Source organism: Scomber japonicus, chromosome 8 (assembly GCF_027409825.1).
Source record: "Scomber japonicus isolate fScoJap1 chromosome 8, fScoJap1.pri, whole genome shotgun sequence".
Lineage (NCBI taxonomy): Eukaryota > Metazoa > Chordata > Actinopteri > Scombriformes > Scombridae > Scomber > Scomber japonicus.
Genome location: NC_070585.1, coordinates 20,226,033 through 20,249,515, shown reverse-complemented (window position 1 = coordinate 20,249,515; position 23,483 = coordinate 20,226,033). Strand labels below are relative to the sequence as shown.

At 40.4% G+C, this 23,483-nt stretch overlaps 1 protein-coding gene across 1 annotated transcript in view; it reads right to left on the bottom strand.

Moving 5' to 3' along the window:
- The window catches only part of fgf13a (fibroblast growth factor 13a), a 54,261-nt gene extending 50,590 nt beyond the window's left edge, over positions 1-3,671 (bottom strand). The window contains exon 1 of the mRNA XM_053323475.1: positions 3,509-3,671. Coding sequence (XP_053179450.1) covers positions 3,509-3,638 — 130 coding nt within the window. The 5' untranslated portion in view covers positions 3,639-3,671. The remainder of the gene's footprint in view (positions 1-3,508) is intronic.
- Positions 3,672-23,483: the final 19,812 nt, after the last annotated feature.

Below are 23,483 nucleotides of genomic sequence, written 5' to 3'. Positions count from 1 at the left end.
AATAATATATGCGTATGACTGTGGGGGTGGGTGAGGGGGAAAGGGGGCACAGCAGACCTTATTTAGGATCCTAGGGGCCCAAGAGTAGAAACTCATCCTTAGCCTTTTGGTACTGGCATTGTGTATCCAGCACCTTCTTCCCGGGCGCAGCAGGGAGAAAAGGCTGTCATCTGGGTGATGATTCTTTTAGGCCTTGTGTCTGGTATAAATATCCTTTAAAAAGGGTAGAGAGCTGCCTATTGTATGTCCAGCTGAAACACACCACTCTTTGCAGGGCCTTTTGGTGCTGTTTGCAAACATCCCTTCAGGATGCTCTTGATGGTGCAATTCATCAGTATTTGAGAGGATACCCTCATGAAATGGAATTTCCTCATGCCTCTGAGGTTAAACAGTCTCTGCCTTGCCTTTCTCAAGTCAATATGCCACACCCAGCTAAGGCCCTTGGTGATATGGACACCAAGGTACTTGCAGCTGCCTACACTCTACATCTAGGACCTGTTCATATTAAGGGGGGCACAATTTATTCCCTTCTTCTTTGTCCACTATCATCTCCTGAGTCTTGCTGATGTTCAGAAGTAGGCTATTGTCCTGGGTCAGGTCCTCTACTTAATTTAGGTAGGCCTTTTCATTGTTATTGCTGATAAGGCCCAACAAAGCTGTGTCACCGCCAAACTTGACAATGGTGCTGGAGTTAAAAGTGGCTACACTGTTGCGCATGTACAGGGGAGTACAGCATGAGGCTCAAAACACAAAAGGATGGGGATAGAAGAGGTGTGTCCGCCAACCCTCACCACTTAGGGTCTGTCCTTCAGGAACCCAAAGATCATCTAAACAATTAAGTGTTTAATCTGAGGTCCTTGAGTTTTGTAATGAACCTAGAGTGAACTATGGTGTTGTACACTGAACTGCACAGCAATCTCATATAGTCCCCTTTCTTATCCAGGTGAAATAGGGTGGTGTGGAAGATATGCGCTATGGTATCTTACATTAATTGGTTGGGACAGTAGGCAAACTGTATTGTAGTGGGTCCAGTTTGCTAGATGTGAAAGGTGTACCCACCCATCCATTAACTTTTGCTTCAGCTGTTGCTTGCTTGCTGCTGCTGGTTTTAAAGAGAGCTTAATGTTTTTTTTTACCTCACTTGTTACAGACATATCCGTACTTCACAAGGGGGTATGTGGGTCAGTTTTTAGACCTTGCTACATGCTTCTGAGGTTGCCTTTGTGGAATTATAGTTCCACTTTCTTTCCTTTGTCCCTTTTTGCCTCCCTCGTTGCCCTCCTTAAACTGTAGGCTGCATACAGTATTTGTAATTATCCATGTTTTCAGACCTCAGCCCTAAGATGTAGGCTGCAGCAATAACTATGAATCAGGTGAGCATGAAAAGGATAGCACTGTAATATTCCCATTCCTTTTTTTCCTTTTTTGTCCTTTGTTCCTTTTCATTTTATTTATTTTCTTGGTTTTATTTTAAGCAAAACATTATTTCATTTTTATGTATGCAAATGGACGAGAATGATGATTAAAGTGAATAGAATCCAATTGAATCGATTAGATTGAATCGAATCCATTCCTTTTTTCTTTTTTGTCCTTTTTTCCTGTTCGACGGAATTGCGCTGTCTGGAATTCAAGGATTTAGCCAAGTTTTGATGAATCAAAGGACATTACAGTTCCTGATATCCCATGAAAACTGATGCAGACATGGAGATCATCCAGTTTATTATCCATGCCCGGCATTGGTTAGTAGGATGCTTGGCAGAGAAGATCCGTGAAGCTGTGAGCACAGCCAGTGTTTAATCCCTCACATTTTCCCCAGTGCCCTCTTCGATGTTGAGATGGATGCAGAGATGGTCTTGCTTGTCTATGTGGTCAGGATCAAAGCTCTCTCCACATTTTCCTTGATATTTACATTATTCACTCTGATCTAAAAACCTCATCCAGCCAAGTAACACAGTCGGTAGGAGGAGAGTTCCATAAAGTGCTGAGTTGACTATTTCCCTGTCCTAATGAGTGGCTCCTAGTCATGTTATTGTCCAGTGTTGTCCAGTATTTTTTTTTTTACAAAAAGTTCACAAAAGTGCACAAGTTTAGCAGAGCTGAGAGGCAACAGGAAAGGCCCACACCTTCTGGAAGGTGTGCTTGAGTCCTTCAGTGATTAAACAGACCACCATCAACAGTTTAACTGATATCTAAGCACATAAATATCATGGACCTCTTTCAGCAAAAAGACAAAACAGAGTGGTGCATTGCAGAAAACACATCAGTTGTGAGATAATTCATATCTTACCTATCAGGAAGTCTGCGAAGGAAAGCAATGTCTACAATCTTATCACTCTATTGAGGAACAGATGATAAATGGACGCAATCATAGAACCTGAGTGCCAGGCAGTGCAGGGTATGGTAGCATGCTTAAAGCACAAAGGGATTTTTTATTTTTTACTTAACTGCATGTCCTAGCTGTAAAAAGACTGATAACATATACAATAGCGCACATATCCCCATGCTGCTACAAGAACTAAGGGAGGAGAAAGACAGAGATGAATGGGAAAATATCAATAAGGTTGTGGAAGAGAAAAAGTAAAGTAAGGGAGGAAGGAGGGCAGGAAGGAAAGATGGAAGGGGGGAAGGAAGGACGGAAAGACAGAAAGACGGACTGACAGGGTAGGATGCAGCCACTAGGACCATTGAGCCACATGGCAGAAACATAGGGAACACAGGGGACAAGAGGGGGGGGCAATCTGTAGCTGAGTATATCCCGATGTAGTCATGAATATGAAACATTTCAATCTCACATAGTCTTCAGGACAGGAGGATAAAACTTTTTTTTTTGTTCCATGAGGCCAAGTTGAAGCGGAAGCTAAAATTGCTTAGTCATTGAACTCATTAGGGCGGCAGCATGCCTCCATCTATGACCCCTTTCTTTTTGCACTTTGTTTGGGTCTATGGATGAGCCTCAGGGTGGCAATGACCGAGTTAATGGTTTGGGTTAGGGAGGGGTGGGAAGGAGCTACAGATGCTATGCTCCTCAGTTCAACAAAAGGGGTGTGCAGGCAGACACATACACGCTTTCCACTTTGTCTTTTTCTCTCACACTCACACACACACACATTCACACTCAAAATCACACTCACACTCACACAAACATACTACGATGGACAGGAGCAGAGAGGCCCAAGGAAAGATACCCTCCTACAGGTTCTCTGCAAGTAAACATGGCTTAAGCACTCAGACAGTCTTAAATTATGCTCGAACACACTCACATATGTGCACACACGTGCACATTCGTGCACACACACAAACACACACACACACACACATTCTAGGGAGGGGTAGAAGTGCAGCAGATGCTCTCTAAAAATGGGACAGAAATGAAAGAGAACTTAGAGGGGTGGAGAACTACTGTATCAGTTCACACAGAATACGAGAGAGAGGGGAAAACAAGACGGGAGTAGGCAGGGGGAAGTGAGGAGCATCGGCAAATCAAAACAAGGAGGGGGTGCGAACAAACCTTCAGGCTCTGCGCTCTCTTTGAGGACGACTTGCTTCAGCGGGCAGCAGAAGATTTCGTGACACTTAGCACGAAAGGGGGACCCTTTACTCCTTATATCCGCAGAGTGGATGGAGTCCTGCCGTAACATAATGTACTCCTGGGTACCTGGGGCAGCATCATCCTGGACTGCGGTGGTGCCATAACAGAATGAACTGGGGTTAGAAGGCTCACCACACACAAAAAGAAAAGAAAACAACAAAAACACAAGGCAGAATCACAGGCAAATAAAAAGACATCAAACATTAGCAACAGTTATAGCTTTATATAACAGTACTATAGAATGACAGGGAGAGAGGAGAAAGACAGAGGAGAGAGGGACAGAAGGGAATTAGAGAGAAAGAGACAGGCTGAGATCAAAAACACCAAGGTCACACAACAACTAAAATTAAACACTAAATAAATAACAGTCGGGACTTAAAAATACTTCCTTGGTCGCTGAAAAGGAAGAGAGAACATAACACAAAGAAAAGGTAAAAGGAAACATGAACAGCTAAATGTTCAATATCAGTGTTATGGCAGGTTTTCAGCAGGCACTGAACCAGGAGTTGCTGCATTTAAATGAGGTGGTTTTAGGGCAGGTAGAGGTGTAACAGGTTTTGAGATTGCAAGGCAAGCGTGTAGTCTGCTACTGTACATACCAAGTCAGCATCACTGAAACTAGGGTCAGGTGGTTGGTTATTATGATTCCCCCATCATTGCACATCCACCCCATTTATGAGCAGGCAAGCAGATGCAAAGGCATGCACAAGCCCCCATGTCACACTGTAAGCAGAGGTTTTTTCATGCTTATTTTAAATTGCATTAAGAGGAACTTCTACAGTATAGCAGTTAATGTACGTCTCTACAAGAATTCAGTAGGATCCTGTCAAAAGCCCTATGTTTCTGTCTGTGTGTATTGAACCTTTTGCATCTGTCCTCTTCTGGGCACAGTCTAGAAGAGGTCTTGTCTTCGATCATTGACCCATTTTCTCTGTGCTGATGGATTAGCTATAAGGGAATCAGTCCAAATAAATAGTATCTTCTTTTCCTAATGGATTTGAGTACCATGCCCCTCTCTGACACATTTACTACCTAATGAAAATTACTACAGAGGAGGCTATTAATCAGTTTTCACTATCAAACTACTATAATGTTTCATGTCCACCTCACCTCCACCGCCTTAATTTATGACATATATGACCAATATAGTCATTTTCAATTTTCATTTTACCTAAACTCGCCAAAATAAATGGCATTATCAATTACGTTTAAAATGTACACATGTGAGTCATGACCCATTTTCCCATCACACATGCAGTTGTTCTTGATAAATTATTTGACCTAATACTCCACTCTTTTCATGCTGTGAGAATGTCACAGTCTTGTATCGCATGTAACCCAGCACCAGCTACATTTTGAAAACATGAATGATTACATGCAGTGATGCCTCTATGGAATATACAGTGAAGGTTTATAGAGTGAAGGTTTACCGTATGAAAACATTTTTTGAATGAACCCTAAAACTATTTGACTACACTACTCTATTGACTACTGAGTAATAATCACATGAGTGGGTGCAAAGTTACTAGCAGCGCACTAAAATATATTTCTGTTCTGTATTCATAAACCTGACACACTCACTCTTGTTGGAGCCAACTCAGAAAAAGGAACCAAAGCCAAACATTTACTGCTAATAATTGGTTCTTGGTTCACTTTCATTCATAGAACCATTTTACACACATACACAACTAGTGTGTACAGTCAAGATGGTGGTGAAGATAACACAAATGGGGGATGCATTCATCTCATATTGTGCTTAACTTTAATGGAACATAACATAATAATCTGCAGATGGTCTGGTTAAAGATGAGACCAAGCCTTTCTATGGATGTCAATTTTTGAGCAAAAAGAAAGGCCAAAATGTGGCCTGAAACTCACAAAAACTTAGGTCTAAGCTTTATGATAGGCTCATAAGAAATCTCATCAATATTTATTTAAATTCATAACCGAAATTTGGCACTGATTCATTGAACATGTCTACAAGGCAAGGTTGATTGCCCCTATTAGAGCAGTTGCTGATCACTTGTGGCCTCTACCAGCCAGTTAAGTCAGCGGTGAATGGTGTTATGAAATAGGTTTTTCCAAAATTGAAAATCACCACGACCACGAGAGGTCCTTGAGCATACAGTCATAAATGTGTACAAAAAGTGTTAGGCTGATGGGCCCAGAAGTATGTGAGATTAGCTGCGGACAGACACACATGGACACACACAACCAAATGCATGATGATAGCCCTCCAGGCTAACACCTGGCGGAGATAATACGTTTATTTCACTTCAGCAAACTGTTCTTGCCAAATTGGTCTTAATGGGAGTACAGTAGCTAAATGGAGAGTGTGTATAAGGCAAATACATACATAAATAATATGGGAATTTAATTGGTTAAAGAGGGGGAATGACCCCCAGTTGTACAGTACAATCCCAGAACAATTATCTATAGCATGCTAAGCATTTTTTTTCAAGCATACAATATGTATACTAGGGCTGGGTATCAGTAGTCGATACCTTTAGAGGTATGGACTGAAATAAATTGATACCAAGAAGTATTGAAATGTCTCCCATCAAACAATACCTGCAATTGATTTTTTGCACCGAAACCTAAAAATTATAACTATTTGTATGGACTTGCTTGTAGCCAATCAACGCAAGTGTTCTTCGATTTAATATGAAATGTGATTGCCCCACTGCCACAGCATCTACAATCTGTCTGTGGTTAAGGTGAGGTACAGTGAATTTCAGTTAGCGCGCTTAGCAGTTCAGCAGCCAAGATGCCACCTAAACGCTCTAAAGTGTCGCTACACTACTGTCAAGCCAGATAAAGGCAAGTGAAGTACTCAATTGGAATCAATATCACTTTAAGGGTACATGGATTGGTACTAGTATTGTAATTTTTTTATGTTGTTGTTGTTGTTATGTTTATGATGTTTACCCAGCATTTCCCCTGCCTTAACAAAACACGGGCATTCTTTTAAAACTGAATTAAAAAAATGTTTTCCAGAACCACACAACTAAATTTTTTTTTTTTTTTTTTTCTTCTTCAGTGTTTTAATATGGAGGTTATGTACTGAACTGTGAAACACCATGTTCAGCTGATAAAACTGATAAGCCTTGAAAGGGAGAACCACAGTGATTTTCTGCACTTTATGTCCTCCAAAACAGTGACAGATCTTAACCTGAATCCTCACATGCCCACAAAAAGTCACTGTCCAGCTATTGCTTGGCACCAGCCTCCCTTGTATGTTTACCCAATGAAACAGACAAACACACACACACACACACACACACACACACACACACACACACTAAAAGGCAGCAGATAATCAGTGTTCTACACCCAGTGCAATTAATCACCACATGCCTTTTCTCCTACAGGACTTATCAGTATCTCTGCCTCCGTCAGGCTCCTGAATAACCTCCTACACTAACACCTTCGCACCGGCAAAAGGTCCTGGAAACCTCACAGATATTATCCATTGCAGCCCTTAGCAAAGAGAGTCACACTACTGCAACTTTAATGGTGCTTTGGATTGACAGAGAGAAAGTCTAAGTTTCCTTCCAGGAATATGACCCCATTCTCTGCTCCTGAGGCACAGAGGTGCTGCTACTATACTTGATCCAGTAGACATTCAGCTACACTATAATATTCTGCCCTTTTCTAATACCTTTAGTTTTTGCACACAGGGCAATAAATTAAAAAAGAATCATTTTGTAGAAAAATGGTTCCTTGTAACAAAAGTGTCCCTTTTAAACCTGAGGTATCCTGACAATTTCCCTCTTGCCCAATCAATACTTTCTCTCCCCAAACAAAGACTGAAGGGTTTGTTTCATCACTAGAAAGGAGTTGAGGTGCACTGAGATACATCTGCAGGTTAGTTGACAAAGGGTCAAACCAGAGATGGTTCAGAGAGGAGACAGCAGACTGAAGAATCATTTCCTGTGTTTATGTGTTCGAGTGTATTCACTCCAATGGGAGAAGTGAACATGAGCAGAGATTATGACCAATTCTTCGCCCCACTGTCACTCAAGTAAATATTGGACCCATTTTTCACAAGCCACATATTTTCCAAACATTCAGAGACAAAAATGGCATTTTCTGACAGACAAATCAGGAGAAAATTTACTTTGTTCTGTCCCTGTCTCAGCAATACACTCTTACAAGATCTGGCAACACAGATATTCCTTCTCTCTGTTGGTTCTGAACACTCTCTGGCTTCACTGCAGTGTTGCTAACGCCGTTTTCCAACTGGATAAACATAAAAATATCATACAATAACCGATGACATCATGTGACGGGCAACCCAATCTGCTTTCATCCATCCACATGACATTCACAGAACTTCCAAAAAGCCTGGGAGGGAGGGGGCACAAAGGGCACACTTTGGTAAAACTTCAAACTGCTTACTGGCACAACATCAACATATTCTGCAGTTGTTTTTTCTCTGTCATCCTCACTATCCCTGCCAGCTTATATTTAAATATTCCTAACTGAGCTCTCAGCTGAAGTAGAATATTTTTGGTTGTGAAATAGACAGAAAATAGACTCTCGAGTACTTTATTAATGAGCCTGCTAACTGCCGGTTCATCAGAGGTAATAAAAATGAGTGACGGTGGGGCTAAGAGGACGAACAGGGGAGGGGGTGGCCACCCTCTTTTACAGCCTGTCTCCTTCATCCTTGCCCTAGCCTTGATGAAGAGCACATATTGGGATTGAAGGATGCGTGATGGATGACACAGCAGGGCCTGGGACCTCACTCTTTATCAGACCAGCCACCTAGAGTGAGCTGTCACCCAGGTTCATGATGGTCCGTGATCTACAGGCACCAGTGTTGCCACATTGAACCTTCAAGAGACTGCAATAGATGTCCTTGCCCCTCTGACAGGAATAAATCTCATAGTAAGGAGAAGTGGGTACAAATAGGTGGGGGGGGGGGGGGGGGGGGGTATTTTGCTTCAGTTAGTTGCTCATCTATTTAAGGCCCTTTATGAATGACCAAGCGTCTTACAGTTTTATGGCAACTGTATGCTAGCTGTGCTATTTATGAGGTCAGTATTTACCGTATGGAGTAAAAAACATTAACCATGCTGTGCTCATGTTCAGGTCCAGGTGCTTGTGTCAACAGAACATGGGACCAGGCTTTATTTGACAAAGCATCATCAGTAACACCCAGGTTTACAAATGTCACCATGATCAAATAGGGTTCAAGGACATGTCTTATCAACCGAAGCACTGGCAGGTCAAGAGAAATGAGCTACACTTCCATATATGAGGTGCAATCTGCACTGTTTACTCAAGCCAAGCTTTATATCCATCAGGAAGGTGGAATACATTCATCATGACTTGACAAATAGTGTACTCACTAAATTAGAATCAGAATTAAGCACAGGAACAGGTCTGTAGCCTGAGGTTTGTGTTTCTAAAATAGCCTGGCCTCAATGTGGTTTTTACAAGGGGCAGAATCTAGCACATTGTCTTCTGGGATCCCTTTGGTTCATTGTGGCTCCATCGCAAGAAAAGAATAGTTTTATTTTGGTTGTAAGTCACCTTGCAGGCAGCTGAGAAAGTGAGCCGAGTTGAAGTTTAGGTTTTCTTTTAAATGCAGAATGGGCTTGCATTTTTGTTCATGCTCTTTTAGCCCTCTGAGCTCATTGTGTGTTTGTTCCTCTGCCTTTTGTTGTAAACACAGGTTTTAAAGCCTGACATGATAGCTCAGGACAAATATCATAGTATTTTGTAATCAACACATGAATCGCTAGATAGTGTGATGACGATTAAAAGATATATAAAACCAAAAAGTCAATACTGTAGAGCTCAATTTTAGGTCTCATTGTATTCATGACTACACATTAATAAAGGCTTTACTAAATTACTACCTTTTATAATGACTCAGTGACACTCTATGACATAGAGCCATAATAGTGTGGCAAAATTTGGATATAACATGCATGTTTCTATAGGTAATTTATGACAACTTGGGTCTAATTCCATTAGTATAAATAGGGTTTGATATATAAAATAGTACAGGAAACAATTTCCATTAATGCTGGCGATTACTCAAATGCCGCACAATATGACCATGACTCCAGCCTTGCTCTCTGCATGAAAGCAATTCATTTACTGCAGGCCAATACACTCTATGTAAAGGAGCAGTCTGCCTTCTTATTCTAGTTGTGTGGAGGGGTCTCATCTTATCCTCACCCCCAATCCCGATGTATATCATGATGCTGTAAACCACACACACAAGCAACGGGTGCAGGGCACTTAGAAATAATTGCAAAGGCGTAACTAAACATAACATGAGCATAAAGTCCAATTTTATATTTGTTTTTCAGAATCTGGGATATATTCAGACATGTACAGCTGACCTTTGAAGCATGATGAGGTGAATTTATGGGCATGGAACGTATGGAGTCGCATCTACTCTGACAGGCTGTCACTTACAGTATGAGCCCCATCATTGGAGGCTTGCTTGGTTGGTTTGGTGTGTGTAAGTGCATCTATGTGTGTGCTTACAGAAAAGGGGACTGAGCAGGTGGGTTAGAAAAAAGAGTAATGCCTGCCAGAGATGATGTGATGAAACAGTTGGTGAAGGCCCAATGATAGACACACACAGAGCTCATACGAAAAAGTATTGATCCAGCATCAAAGAGTGGCCTTGCACAGAGCCTTTTTAGCCTCAAACTGACAGCTTCCTCAGGGTCCATGCACACACTCATGTGACTCCCACATCACAAGTTAGAAGTGGGAGTCGCCATCTATGCCATATATGATGCATGTCATATGCCATCTGGTTTAGAGCATGTTTATGAGTGATGTTAGAGGTGTGGGTTCTTACAGTAACAGACACCTTAGTTTATTTGATACATATTTTAAACAGTAATACTCTACTACTTTTGAATCTGCATATACATTAATGTCACTTGTTATATTGTATTTGTAATTATGCATATGGCCTAGATGTACCTATTACATGTCTGATAGTTTAATTCATTATTGTGTTGCTGTCTTCTTGTTTTCGTCTTGTTAGTGTATTCAGCTCCTGTATTGATTGATTCCTTGTATGTGTTTTAGGTAGGGGTTTTTGAACTCCATAATGGTTGGTAGAATTAGTTTTTAGGCAGATATACTTAAAACTATAAATGAGCATGTAAAGTGTACAGTATCAGTCAACACTTTCTCATTCAAGTGATGAGAGGATGTGTCTAAACTTTTGACGGTAGCCCATATCTATCTACATTTTCTCCCCAGTGAACTTGTCTTCCCTAATTGTTGCAGGTTTTCTCTATCTACACAATGTTTTCACCTTTTTTATCCCATACCTGACTATTAAAATATGCTCTGTTATGTAAGTAGTGAAATGATAGTGAAACAGCTGCATCCCCCCTCCTCCTTCCCCCTCTGTGACGTTCGGCTTTCCACTCTGCCTTTGAGTGCAGCCGTTCAGAACATCGATAAAAGCATTTGATTTCGGATGTGGTGTCCTGGCCTCTAGTTAAATGTCTGTTTCCTGGATAGGGCCACTGTTCAGACCTAACATGAAGCAAATTTCACCTTGGATTTCTCTCACAAGTTTGACCCCGGGATCATTTGAGTTGATTTGCCCCCAACAGCCGAAACACATTACTGTACAGTAGCTGTAAGCTAGCTAGTAACGAGGGAAGCCACCGTATCTGTGTGATTGTCACAGTGAGTTCAGCCTCTGACTGAACTCAGAACTCTTTCTGTTATTTCCCTCCAGTCTCTCCTCTTTTTCCTCTCTCCTCTCTGTGCGTTCATGAAATACATTCATAAAGTGCTGCAACACATGCAGTTTTTCTCTCAGGTTGAAGCATTATCCACTCACCCAGTGCAAATTCACATCAATTTGTGTCTTTGCAATGACTTTGTATGTAATCTCACTCTGCAAAAAAATCACTTTGCGTTTAGTCTGAATTCACCATTACATTTCTTATTAAACTATAAAAGAGGATCAAAAACTGCAGGGACACACACAGTCAATGGTCAGTTAACATCTTCAAATAGTGAGTCGTCTCTCAAGAACAGAACCAATGGATGTGATATACATTGATTGATATATATATATATATACACATAGCGGTTGATTTTAACCTGTGTGGCCCTAACATTTAGAACATTTTATTTACCCCTAAAACTTAACTTCTGTGTTTTTACTGTCTGTTTTATTCAAATGCATTTGCAATCACACACCTCCTTTGCACATCCTGTCCCATTTAAGAGACTGCAACTGAACTCAAGTTTATAAAAATGATCCTTTTAGCACCTTTTCTACCTGAAAACAATTTTTTGCATCCGATACTTTTATAATGGAGATTTAAATCCCTGGAATGCACCAGCTGGCTTGAAAATATGCCAAGTTTGGGCAAAAATCAATATGAAGAGACTATTTGGGTGCAAACCGACTCACTCTGTCTCTCTGCCATACACACTCATACATTTCAGCTAATTTTCTGCCTTTTTTTTAGTATTACTTCAATATGCTGCTCTTTATCTTAACAGTACAGTGAAAGCAGATACACACACATGAAAAACACACAGATACACAGAAGAAAATGAGCAGAAAGGCAACAAAAAGTACAAATAATTCCAATCATATTACACACGCCACCAAACTCTCGTCTTTCAAGGTGTACAAAAATTGCATAATACTTCTTTGTCCGTGTAGTGAATGACCTGCTGACAAACGACCACAACACAATCAGCAAGTGAGCACATGCACGCACAAACAAACACAGACACACAAATGAGCAATGAATTAAATATCATCGCTTGCACAACCCTCATCGCTAGCATACAATAGATTTGAACATTTCATGGATATCATGTCAACAGGCAGGGATCAAACACACACCCCTGCTAAGGCGGATTAATGCTTAGGATCTCTTTTAAGGCAATTAACAGCTGACAAGAATGTTAAGCATATACTACTGCCTGCTGATCATTAGGCCTTTGAGATGGAGGAGACTGAATTGAGGGTGGGGGGTTCAAGTGTAATAGGATCAACAAAGCCTGAGCAGTAAGATACACCAAGTAGCTTATAATGCATATCGTATGTCAAATACGCTCCAAAGTAACACATGATACATACATGTTCTATTCATACTGAATCTGTGCACACTGTCAGATGTTACACAATGACATACAACAATGAAAGGCTTATCATAGCCTGTTGTTGAAAGTATGTTTTATGAGTTTTCCAGTCAGAGATTTTAATAGGGAACATCTGTCTTCTTTTTTGTGTAAGACGATTAGCACAGTGCTGACTACCTCCTCCACAAAATTATCATGAACAGTGAACTAAACACACCTGGGCTCAGTTCAATGTGGGTTAAGTAGGTTAAGTGTGCAGTTAATAGTTCAAAAAACATGACTCACCCTAATTTACACACTTAATTCATTAAAATACAAACATACTGTATGGTGTGCTTCAGTATACATATAGCACAATATATTATCTAATGCTGTTTATTATGATAACACAAATATTGAAAGTTGATTGAACCTTTAAAAATCTTAAAACAAAAAAGTGGATTTATAAATCATCAATCAGTTACATATTTAACTGCATGGTAAATGATTTACCTTCATACAAGTCTGAAAAGTACAGTTTGGTTTACATCATTTCAAAATACTTAATGTAAATCTTGTTTTCAATTTGTTTGGAGACTTTACTACTAATAATAATAATGGAAACAGCCATATGCATGGTGCCTCTGCACATCTCATATTATTACTTTAAAAACACTACTTTCAAATTACATGCTATATTTTGTTAAAAGTGAAATTGCACAATTTAGCAGCTATGTAACTGTAACTTCACAATTGTATAGGCTAACATTAGATTATCTTCCAGCCAAGGGATGAAAAGTAAAGTATGTGAATTACTGTATGGGTTACAGTGTGTTCACGATCAAGATTAATTATTAATGCCTTGAATCAAACTGGCTCCTGACATGAAAGCACACTTGACCACATGGCATACACATAAGTGTCAGCTAAAGATGAGCAAATGGAGTGCAAAATAATTTACAGTTTCCATAAAAACTGCATTGCAGTCACATAGGAACTTAGCAAAAGTCCTAAATGTGTCCTTCTTTGGCCCTGTAGTAGGAGTGGCCATAAATGCTCAACACACACACACACACACACACACACACACACACACACACACACACACACACACACACACACACACACACACACACACACACACACACACACACACACAAAAGCAAACAGAAAATGTTCTCTGCCAACAGAACGATGTCGTCTAGTGAGTTGTGTAACAGGAGGCAATCTCTGTGTGAGACCTGCAGCTCAGAGTCGTAGAGTCTAAGCTGCTGAGCATTAAACTCTCTGTCGCATATCAGCTATAAACCTGCTGTGGAATCCAATCGAGAAACAAACCTGTCAAAAATGTATAAGCTGTTTATGATATTTGAGATTTAGTACGGTAAAATCAATTATTTAACTCAATGAATGCTATGTTAGATGTGCACTTTGTTGTTTTTGGGGTAAAACAGTGTTATATAATGGGAACAGTATACAGTACATTATTTGATCTAGTTATTTGAAGTGACCGTCCCCAACCCTCTGTGTACCCACAACCGTCAGTGCACTTACTGATGTCTCAGTGCACGGCTGACTAAGTGCACAGACCCATTCTACATCCATCTATCGTTTTAATTTAATGCAAGGTCATCGGGTCTTGGCTCAGTGCTCAGTAACACATTGACTAAGTCAGACACTGAAAATGTTCTCTTTTCAAAATGTTGTCTTCTTTATGTGTTATAAATGTCAATATGGATTCCATCTATGCAATGACTACCAGGCAATATGAATTAAGATGAGGAACAACACAGACATAAAACAACACGCCGATTCAAGAACAGTCAGTGCAATGGTTTAAGGTCTTGAGCAGTTATGTAATCGCTTGTGACTGCCATATGATCATAGCAACACTAAAACTTCACAAGTTGCGACAAGCGTCTTTATTAATTACTTTACCAAAAAACCTCCTTGATCCAAGCCTCTCTGCCAAGAACACAGTCTTTGGCAGAGTAGATATGGAAAACAGTGTCTTCCTCTGCCCTCTGCCAACCGGATCAGATCCCAGATGGGTATCGAAACCACACACACTTGCAGTTTCTTAATGCACATTTACAGCCTTGCCTTTTTGTTAGAGGAGGAAAGGTAGCAGAGGGAGAGGGGGTGGTGGATAAGGAAAGGGGAAGAGTGAAGGCGTGTATACAGTTTCAAAGAAAAGTAATAAGACGGTGACCTTAAAACGCATGCCAGTTTCAGTACTGAGAGTTTTTACTGAATGTCTGCTTTAATCTTAAACGTTGCAGAGTTTTAAAATCTTTGATTAATGACCAATAGGACCAGTATTTTAGAGGGGAACAGTAGGAATAAGTACCCAGGGAGAACACAAAGATTTGAAGTCAAAGTGGTAAAAAGAAAATTGTACAGATACCAGTTAACATTAGGTGATGTGACAGTAGAGCGAGAGACACAGACAGACAGAATATGAAGTTAGCAGTAAAGCTGTGAATATAGCGGTACAGAGTGTGTACAGTTTAGACTGTTTATCAGTGAACAAAAGCTAACGCCTATCCTCAAGTCCACAGCCAAGTTCCTGTGTCCTGCTTTTCACCTGCTAATTGAAGTGAAGGGAGTTATCACTCTAGTTAGCAACAAGGGCTTAAAATTAGCACCAGCCACCAGCCAAATCCTGGTGAAATATACAACTGGCTGGTAGATTCGCATCACTCACAAGTCAAAAAACAAAGGTAATCTACTGAGTGGCAGGTAAAACTGGAACATTCACAAACCATTTGGTCATTGGACAAAAAAGTTTCACACCAACCACCCCACCTGTTGTGGCTGACGGTGGCCGGTAGCAACATTTTAACATATCACCCTGATGTATTCATCACTTTTGCGCATGTTGCATGGCTGTGATTAAATTCCTAGGTGCATGTTAACACCAGAATGTACTAGATTACAGCCCATGTAAACAGTTGACCTGAAATTTTAAATCAGAATGTTTCCAATCAGAATGGAAAAAAGTGCACGTAACCATAGTTAATGGGAACAAAAAGAACTGCCCCAAATAAAAATGAGAGCAAGAGGATTAAACAATAGCTCCTTGCTTTACAACATAAATGAATAAAATATAAAATACACTATCAAAGATTATGCTGGTATTATGGCTAACCCTTCTGCTATATTAACAAGTGACGAACACACTGTCAATTCCAATTGACCCAACTAGCTTGGCCTTGATGCAGGATTATACAAAGGATTCAAATCCAGGCATTCAGAGGTGAGATTTAAGAACAGCTAACACCAATGCTATCTGAACCATCAAATATATGATATTAGTGTTTGATGGCTCGGTTTTCTGATGATGCATTTTTAAGAGGGACAAAACCCACATATGTACACTACACATAGCCTTTAGTTTTTTTGCTTGTGTCAGGAAACATCCAGGCCTTTGTTACACGTGATGGGAGTCACAGCAAGAGGAGGGAAAAAAACAGAAGAGCAAGATGTGTCTCTCTGTCTCAGCTCAGAGAGCTGAACTGGAACAAATAATGTTATTCCAGAACAATAGTCATTGTCTGAGAGCTGTGGTCTTTTTCTGAACTTCAGTGACAGGAGAAGTCACCAATCAGACAAACTCTTCCATCTTCAATATGTGCTTATTGCATGTGCGGCAACTTTGTGATTTAATGATTTTCACTCATATTTAACCTCTCATTTCAATGTTTGAGCTTCACTGTGCAGAGTGATGTATGTGTAAGTCTGACAGTAGAAGGTTGTTTTCACATTCGTCTGTTGAGAGTGGAAAGTTTCTCTGTGCTCATCTGAGTTAACGGTAAGCATGATTTGTGACATCACATCTAGTTTAGGGCCAACTGCAGTCCAGTATATAACTTAAATAAGTATAATGTGGAAACTAGAAGCCTCCAGTGCACAAACACTGAGAATGGGGGTTTTAGTGAAGGAGGAGACATCCATATTTTGTCCAGCAGTTAAAAACAGCATTTCTGTTTTGCAGCAATTTATAAATCAAATTGAGCTTAAATGCACCATAAAACAAACCAAAATGTAATACAGAGTGCATTGTTGTTGCTGTTGTAGCTCACTATTTAAAATATGAATTGAAAAATGTTTTCCTGTGGTCTGACACCGGACGGATTCGGTTCGCTTGCAGCTGTTCCTTAGTCTGAAAATGTCCTACCTCATCTGCCAAGTCATCCCAGCTGTTAACCTATTATGTGCTCAACACAGTGTCTCAAACATACACACACACACACACACACACACACACACCCATGTACACTCAGGGATAATGAAGGATGGTGCCAGTGCCAGTCATCAGTGATAATATTGCCAGAAAAGTCGTCATCATATTATGCAGTTGCCTAACGGGAAGTAGGAGTGAATCACGAAAGAAAGAGATGCTGACAGTATCAGCCACCAAGCTGCCGCTGAACAACTACACAGAATAATCTAACTCCCTTTTCTACAACACGTTCTGCAGAAGGATACGGACCACTTATTCTGTCTGCGTGTCCCTTTTTCTCTGTGTTTATGTAGAACTAGGAACAGATGTAGGTCCACTATGTTCTTCTGTTGTACTGTTCTGTGTTAACCGTCACGTGGTTTCTACCAAACTCATAACTTTTGTATGACTTTTGTACGCATTAATCTTTTAGTGCCCGATGCAAGAAGAGGTGACTGTCTCATTTTGTCATCCTGTCCGAATACTACACAGAAGGCGGTGTGTCAGTATCATGAAAACAACAACATGTTCTGTGTGCTCTGTCACTTTGAAGAAATCAAACCACAGCTGAAGTGCGCAACAGCCACGTCACAGCACGACTGCAGAGACTACAATATCTGCCCTGCTGTTTACAGTGAGGTCATATTCTCTGGTTGTCTTGTTTTTCATGCTTCTCACAACAGACTCATACAAGTGCATGTGAGTCTATGTGTGTGCAGTGTCTCTAAAATCCTTGTGTAACAAATATCACAGTGCATATGGCAACGTGTGTAGGCAGGCTTGTCTGGGGAGTCCAAATGCCCAAGGGGTCTGAGGGCATTTGGAGACAGTGCATGCAAGTGTGTGTGTGTTTGAGTGTGTGTGTGTGTGTGTGTGTGTGTGTGTGTGTGTGCACATATACTGTACAATGATTCAGATGACCTGTACAGTAGCTTGAAAGCATCTTAACTAAACAGTCAACCGTGACATGTTTATTGGATTACATGTTTCAGAAATTAATGCCATTTATGAATGAAAAAGATTTAGTAAAAGCCAGTATAGAAACTAGAGGATAAGAGTCACCATTAGACCTCTATGCTACTGAATGCACACTGCTTGTAACACTGTAGTAACATGTTCAAATGTGTACATTATACAACCAGATACCAAATGTCGTTTTAAAAACAATACAGGAAAATACTTTATTATTAATTATTTGATTTGATGTTTCACACATCATAGCCATACTTCATTTGATAATGTTTTTTTTTTCCAATAAATAAAAATTAAATTAAAAGTAATGTTTAGCCGATCTTGGGGAAATTACTCAATAGCTATTTTTGTCATTTCTTAAGCAGAAATGTGGAATATTTGCTGGTTGCAGCCAAATTTGACAATTTGAAGCTTTTCTGTGTCATACATGAACTAAATATCTTTGAGTTTTGGACTGTTGGTCAGATGAAATAAGCAATGTGAACAGTGACTTTACTGTGGTTTCTGGGAAATTGCAAATGCCATTTTTTCACAATTCTTTCACATTTGTTAGTCTAAATATTAACAGACAAATTGAAAATGATCAATGACCAATGTGGATAACTTTTACACATCTCATCTTTCTTTCTTCATCTTTCTGTCATTCTTGATATTTATCTGGTTTCAAGCCTGTATTAATTCTAAATCTAGCCTGTGCTGTTGGATTACTGATTGATGTAAGCAGACATGAATTGCATTAACAATCATTTTTGTGTTTCAGTGTTAGGTTTGTGAGTAATACTCTCTGGGTAATGTGTGTGTGTTTGTGTTTGTGTGTGTTTAACCTGCCTTTCCTCCTTCAGCCCCAGTGAGACTCAACATTAATTTGTCACAGCAAATGTTGTCCAAACACATGTGGACACGAGCCCAAACACCACCAACTCCAGGGCACAGATCTCACTTCTTTACTTATTTCTGGCTTCAGCTACAGTAATAGCTCAAGATGTTAATTGATTAGCTGTCTCCTTAGAATTAATGTGGTACAACAGGGAGATAAATTAAACAGTCCTCTTGAAGGGCAAACAGAAAAAGTGCCCAATGAATTGTGCATCCTTCCATCTATATATTTTTAAGGATAAACCAAAAACTCATGTCAAAAGGGGCTTCCACACAGTGTTAAAACTACTAGTAGTGACTCTAATGACAGAAATATACAGTACCTAGACAAAAGAGAAAAAGGAGTACAATAAAATATAAAACCTGTCCTTCTAATTGATCAAATAGTGTTTTGAAAGCAGAATGTTTAACTTAAACTCTTGAAAGCAACCAAATGTTGAGACTGAAGGACAGTGTGATAAATAAAGAATGGCTAGACAGAGCTGCAGTTCTGAGTTGAGTGCAGTTCTGGTTCTGATTCTGTACTACTCTGTACTTTGCTAATGTGTGTTTCCTTGTATGTGTGTGTAGAGGGGGAATGGTGGGCATTCGTTGATGCTACCAGCATTTTATAACCACACAGAACCCTTTACACAATTGAAAACTCCAGCAGAAGGAGAGCTGCTGGTGGTGGGTTGGGGGGTAGGATTTAGCTCTACACCAAGACATGAATTATGCAGTTAGGCCATCCAGACTTGTAGCTGTGTATCTTTTATAAATGCCTTACAGAGGCAAAGCAAGTTTAGCTAACATTTCGTCCCGCCACTCAGCGCTACACATTGAGAAGAGAGCGAGTGAGAGTGAGAGATAGTAAGTGAAGAAAATGGGAGGGAAGGTATCGCAACAGAAGTTTCTGGCACCACCCATGATAAAAACTGACATCCAAGAGCGATGCAGCAAAAAGAGTTAATTCCATCCCTCTTACGCGGGCACTGCATTTGAAGGATTAAAATATGATACATGGAGTACAGTTCTCCCTCCCTCTCACTTTGATCCTGAGTGAAGGTTTTACAAGAATTGCACTTGGTCATAAGCATAAATAGGGCAAGGGGCACCATCTGTGTGAATTTGCCATGGATGAGGGGGTCATCATGTTAAGCCCTGCAGATGGTGACCAATCAAAAACACAAGTGCTGTAAGTGGCCACTCATTTTTTCAAGCGTTATACCCAGTGATTTTAAGGGCAATTCACATAGAAGAGCTCCACGAGGACCAGAAGGCTTCTGTGTGTACACACACATCTACAGTTTGAGCTCAGGTGTCTTTGTCCTGGCGTGTGAGAAATAGATGAAACAGCAGTTCACTTTCATTCCCAGGGTGTTAGATAGCACCACTCTCACATACTTTTTAACACACTGGGGCAGCTGTGGCTCAGGAAGATCAGTGGTTCGATTCCTGGCTCCTCCAGTCCATATGTCAAATTTCCTTGGGCAAGATGGTGAACCCCAAATTGGTCCCAAATGCTGTGCCATCAATGTGTGAATGTGTGTGTGAATGACTAGCTGACACCACGCATGGCAGCGTGCCATCATCATCAATAAATGTGTGTGTGAGTGGGTGAATGTGGTTTGCAGTATAAAAGCATTTTGAGTGGTCGGTAGACTAGAAAGGCTCTCTATAGAAATGCAGTCCATTTACTGTTTACCATTTACCCTATACAGTGCAGACACACTGACTCTGCCAAGGACACTGGACATACCAGACCACTAAACACTCTGGCTGGTGGTGACGTGTTGGGTCATGTACTGCAAGTGTGGCAGTGCTTGGTTTTGCCTCATCTGTTTTCAACATGGTGACTGGGTCATAAAATTTGTCAAATTATAGTTAAACAGTAAAAATGTTGAGTTGACAATCAGGCAATGCAGTAACAGAATAGTGATTCATATTTGATCATCACTGCCTAGATTGACAGTTTAATCTGAATTTTGTAAGACGAGTGCGTACGGATTCACCTGCACTATGCGGCCGGATGCCCTGCATCCCCTCATCATAGAAAATGAACAGGATCCATCGACTTGACATCCGTCAACAGATGCAGTGTGTCTTCACCATTAGTGTCATGTTTCAACATGCAGGATAGTCCAATAGACTTCTGTAGAACTTCTATAATATCTGAAAGAAACGCCATGAGACCAATGACGTCTGTGCAAAATGACCAATGGCCCTATTTGGAGGTGTTCACTTCCTGCGTCCAGCCATGTCTCAAATGATCATTTTTACCCAAACCACAAGTTTTCTCTAAACCTGACCAAGTGTTTTTTGTCCAAAAGCTGAACCAGACTTTATCGCAGTATTGTTCTATTTTTAACAGTAAGTTGAAAGCCCAGTGTGTCTCATTCAAATGCTGAAGGATACCTGGTGCGTCAGACACCAAGGGGCGTGATAAAGCAGCGCTATTTGACGAGCTGGAAATGAGAAACAGAGAGAAAGGCAAAGAGAGAAACTGTGTGTGTGTGTGTGTGTGTGTGTGTGTGTGTGTGTGTGTGTGATTGTGTGTGTCCAACGCTGAGTTGAGCTCCAGGCTAGGTTTACTATCTGGTGTTTACAGAGAGCCTGATCAGAGGGATTACAATTACACAGGAACTGCTTAAGACAGCTGCTTTACTCAGCGTTATCAAACCACCCACGCTCACCAGACGCTGACACCCTGACAAAACACACACACACACACACACACACACACACACACACACACAACAAGTGGCAAATAGAAATCTACACCTTTCCCAATATTTACAAGCAGTCGTACCAGCAACAGGTGACTAACCAGAGTGCCGGTAATGTTTTTGACATTTCTCCAGGATTTATTGGCATCCAGACATTCCTAACAACAGGCAAGTGAAACGATGTCTGCAAATTGCTTTTTTTTTCATTCTGTATGGGGTATCAAAAGAACAGTTCATACTGCCACATTACAGTTTCCTATAACTATATGACATTTTAGGCACTAACAGGTAGCCTTTATGACAAAGCCCAATCAAAGGATATGTAATTAGGCTAAAACACACCATGAAAAATGTGTTTCAATAAAAGCATTGATCACACATTGGTTTCAGAAAATATACAGGGTTTGTTTTTTAACTGATTAAAACTACAGTAGGCAAGTTCTCAAACTCAAAAGGCAAACTAATCTGCTGCTATTCAGGACAGCCTTGAGGTCCCTCCCCAGACTTTGACCCCCTCTGATTGGTTAAAAGGTCAAGGTCCGCTTAAAAACATGAAGTTGTTCAATGAGCCTGGATAACAAAAACTCTCCACAGTAAGATATACTTTGCATGTTCAATTAAAAAATATAAGAATAATACAAAGCTACACACAGTAGCTTTAAACCTGTATTAACTGATTTTTGGCCACTTGGGGGCAGTGGGAACAAGCTATGAATACAACACTGTCATATTATAACATTTTAAGTTGATATGATGAACGTTTTAGCAAACAGTTAGCTTATTTATAGAGCAACATTATCCACCTGATTAATATAAGTCCAATATTCACTCTCCTTTAGCTCTTTTTGTGGTGTCTCAACTCCTACCTGGCTATGTAGCTGCTAAATGCTCCACTATGTTCACCAGCTACTCACGAACTGGGTCAGTTTGCCATTTGGTGCTGAGCAGGTAGTGTACAGCGGGTCTTTAGAGCTATCTCTCTGAAAACAGCTGCTTGCTGTGGCTGAAAACAACTCTATAACAGCGATGGCAGTAAACCAAGCCAGTAAAGTTGGAGCCGGACAGATAAACAAGCTGGAACTTGCTATGAAGCTCTGTAAAGTCAAGCAGAGTATGGTGATAATTCTCCGTAGGTTCATCACTGCAAGCAACACTTCTAACCTTACACACTGTTATTTGATATATTAACAAATAATGACTGTGGTTGATTTAGGTCAACCTAAAAAACGTCCTTCCCTTGAAATTAAGTGCTTACTCTGCTTGCGATAAAACACCAACTCAATCTAAACTTAGCAACATGTATCATGCATGTAAAAAAAAAAGATTTTCGGCTTTAAAAGGCTTAGCTTAGCACTATAACTATGAAGTCTGTAGCTTAGTCAATATGTTATCACTTTAATCTTCTCTAGCACGAGGAAAGCTAACTTAAACCCTAGCCCAAACCACTCGAGAAAACCCAGTGAAATAATGAATCACTGCAAAATAAAACTACATGAAGCGGGTTTAAGGTTGTCCCAGCAACTCAACACAACACTAACTTAATCCTTGACACCTGCAATGAGAAAACAGCTGCCTAAAACGTTATTGATATCATGTGAGGGTGAACGACGGCCAAAGGAGGGGACAGCATGACGTGAAGGAAAGGGCCAGTTGTTGATGATCTCCGTGTGAAAATGGGAGTGTAACTGAAAACCGCTTGTTACGCTGCCACGCTATTCCAGAACAGTCAACACAGGGGGCAATTGAAGCAGCTGCAGGACCAGATCAAAATGCTAGGTCTACGGTTTAGCTCAGCTTTTGTTATGACTTTGCTGATTTCATTCATTGATTTACTCATTGATTGATTCATTCATTTGAGCTATTCATTCATCCATCAGCAGTTACCTAGCCAATGCATGCATTCTCCTCCACCTGCATAAAGAGATTACTGTGTTCTTTCCTCATTAATGGTCCCACAGCTGTTTGGGCGCATTTGTTTTTGTTTGTGTGTATTTGTACAGCCAGCACTGATGAGCAGCAGCCACGGACACAA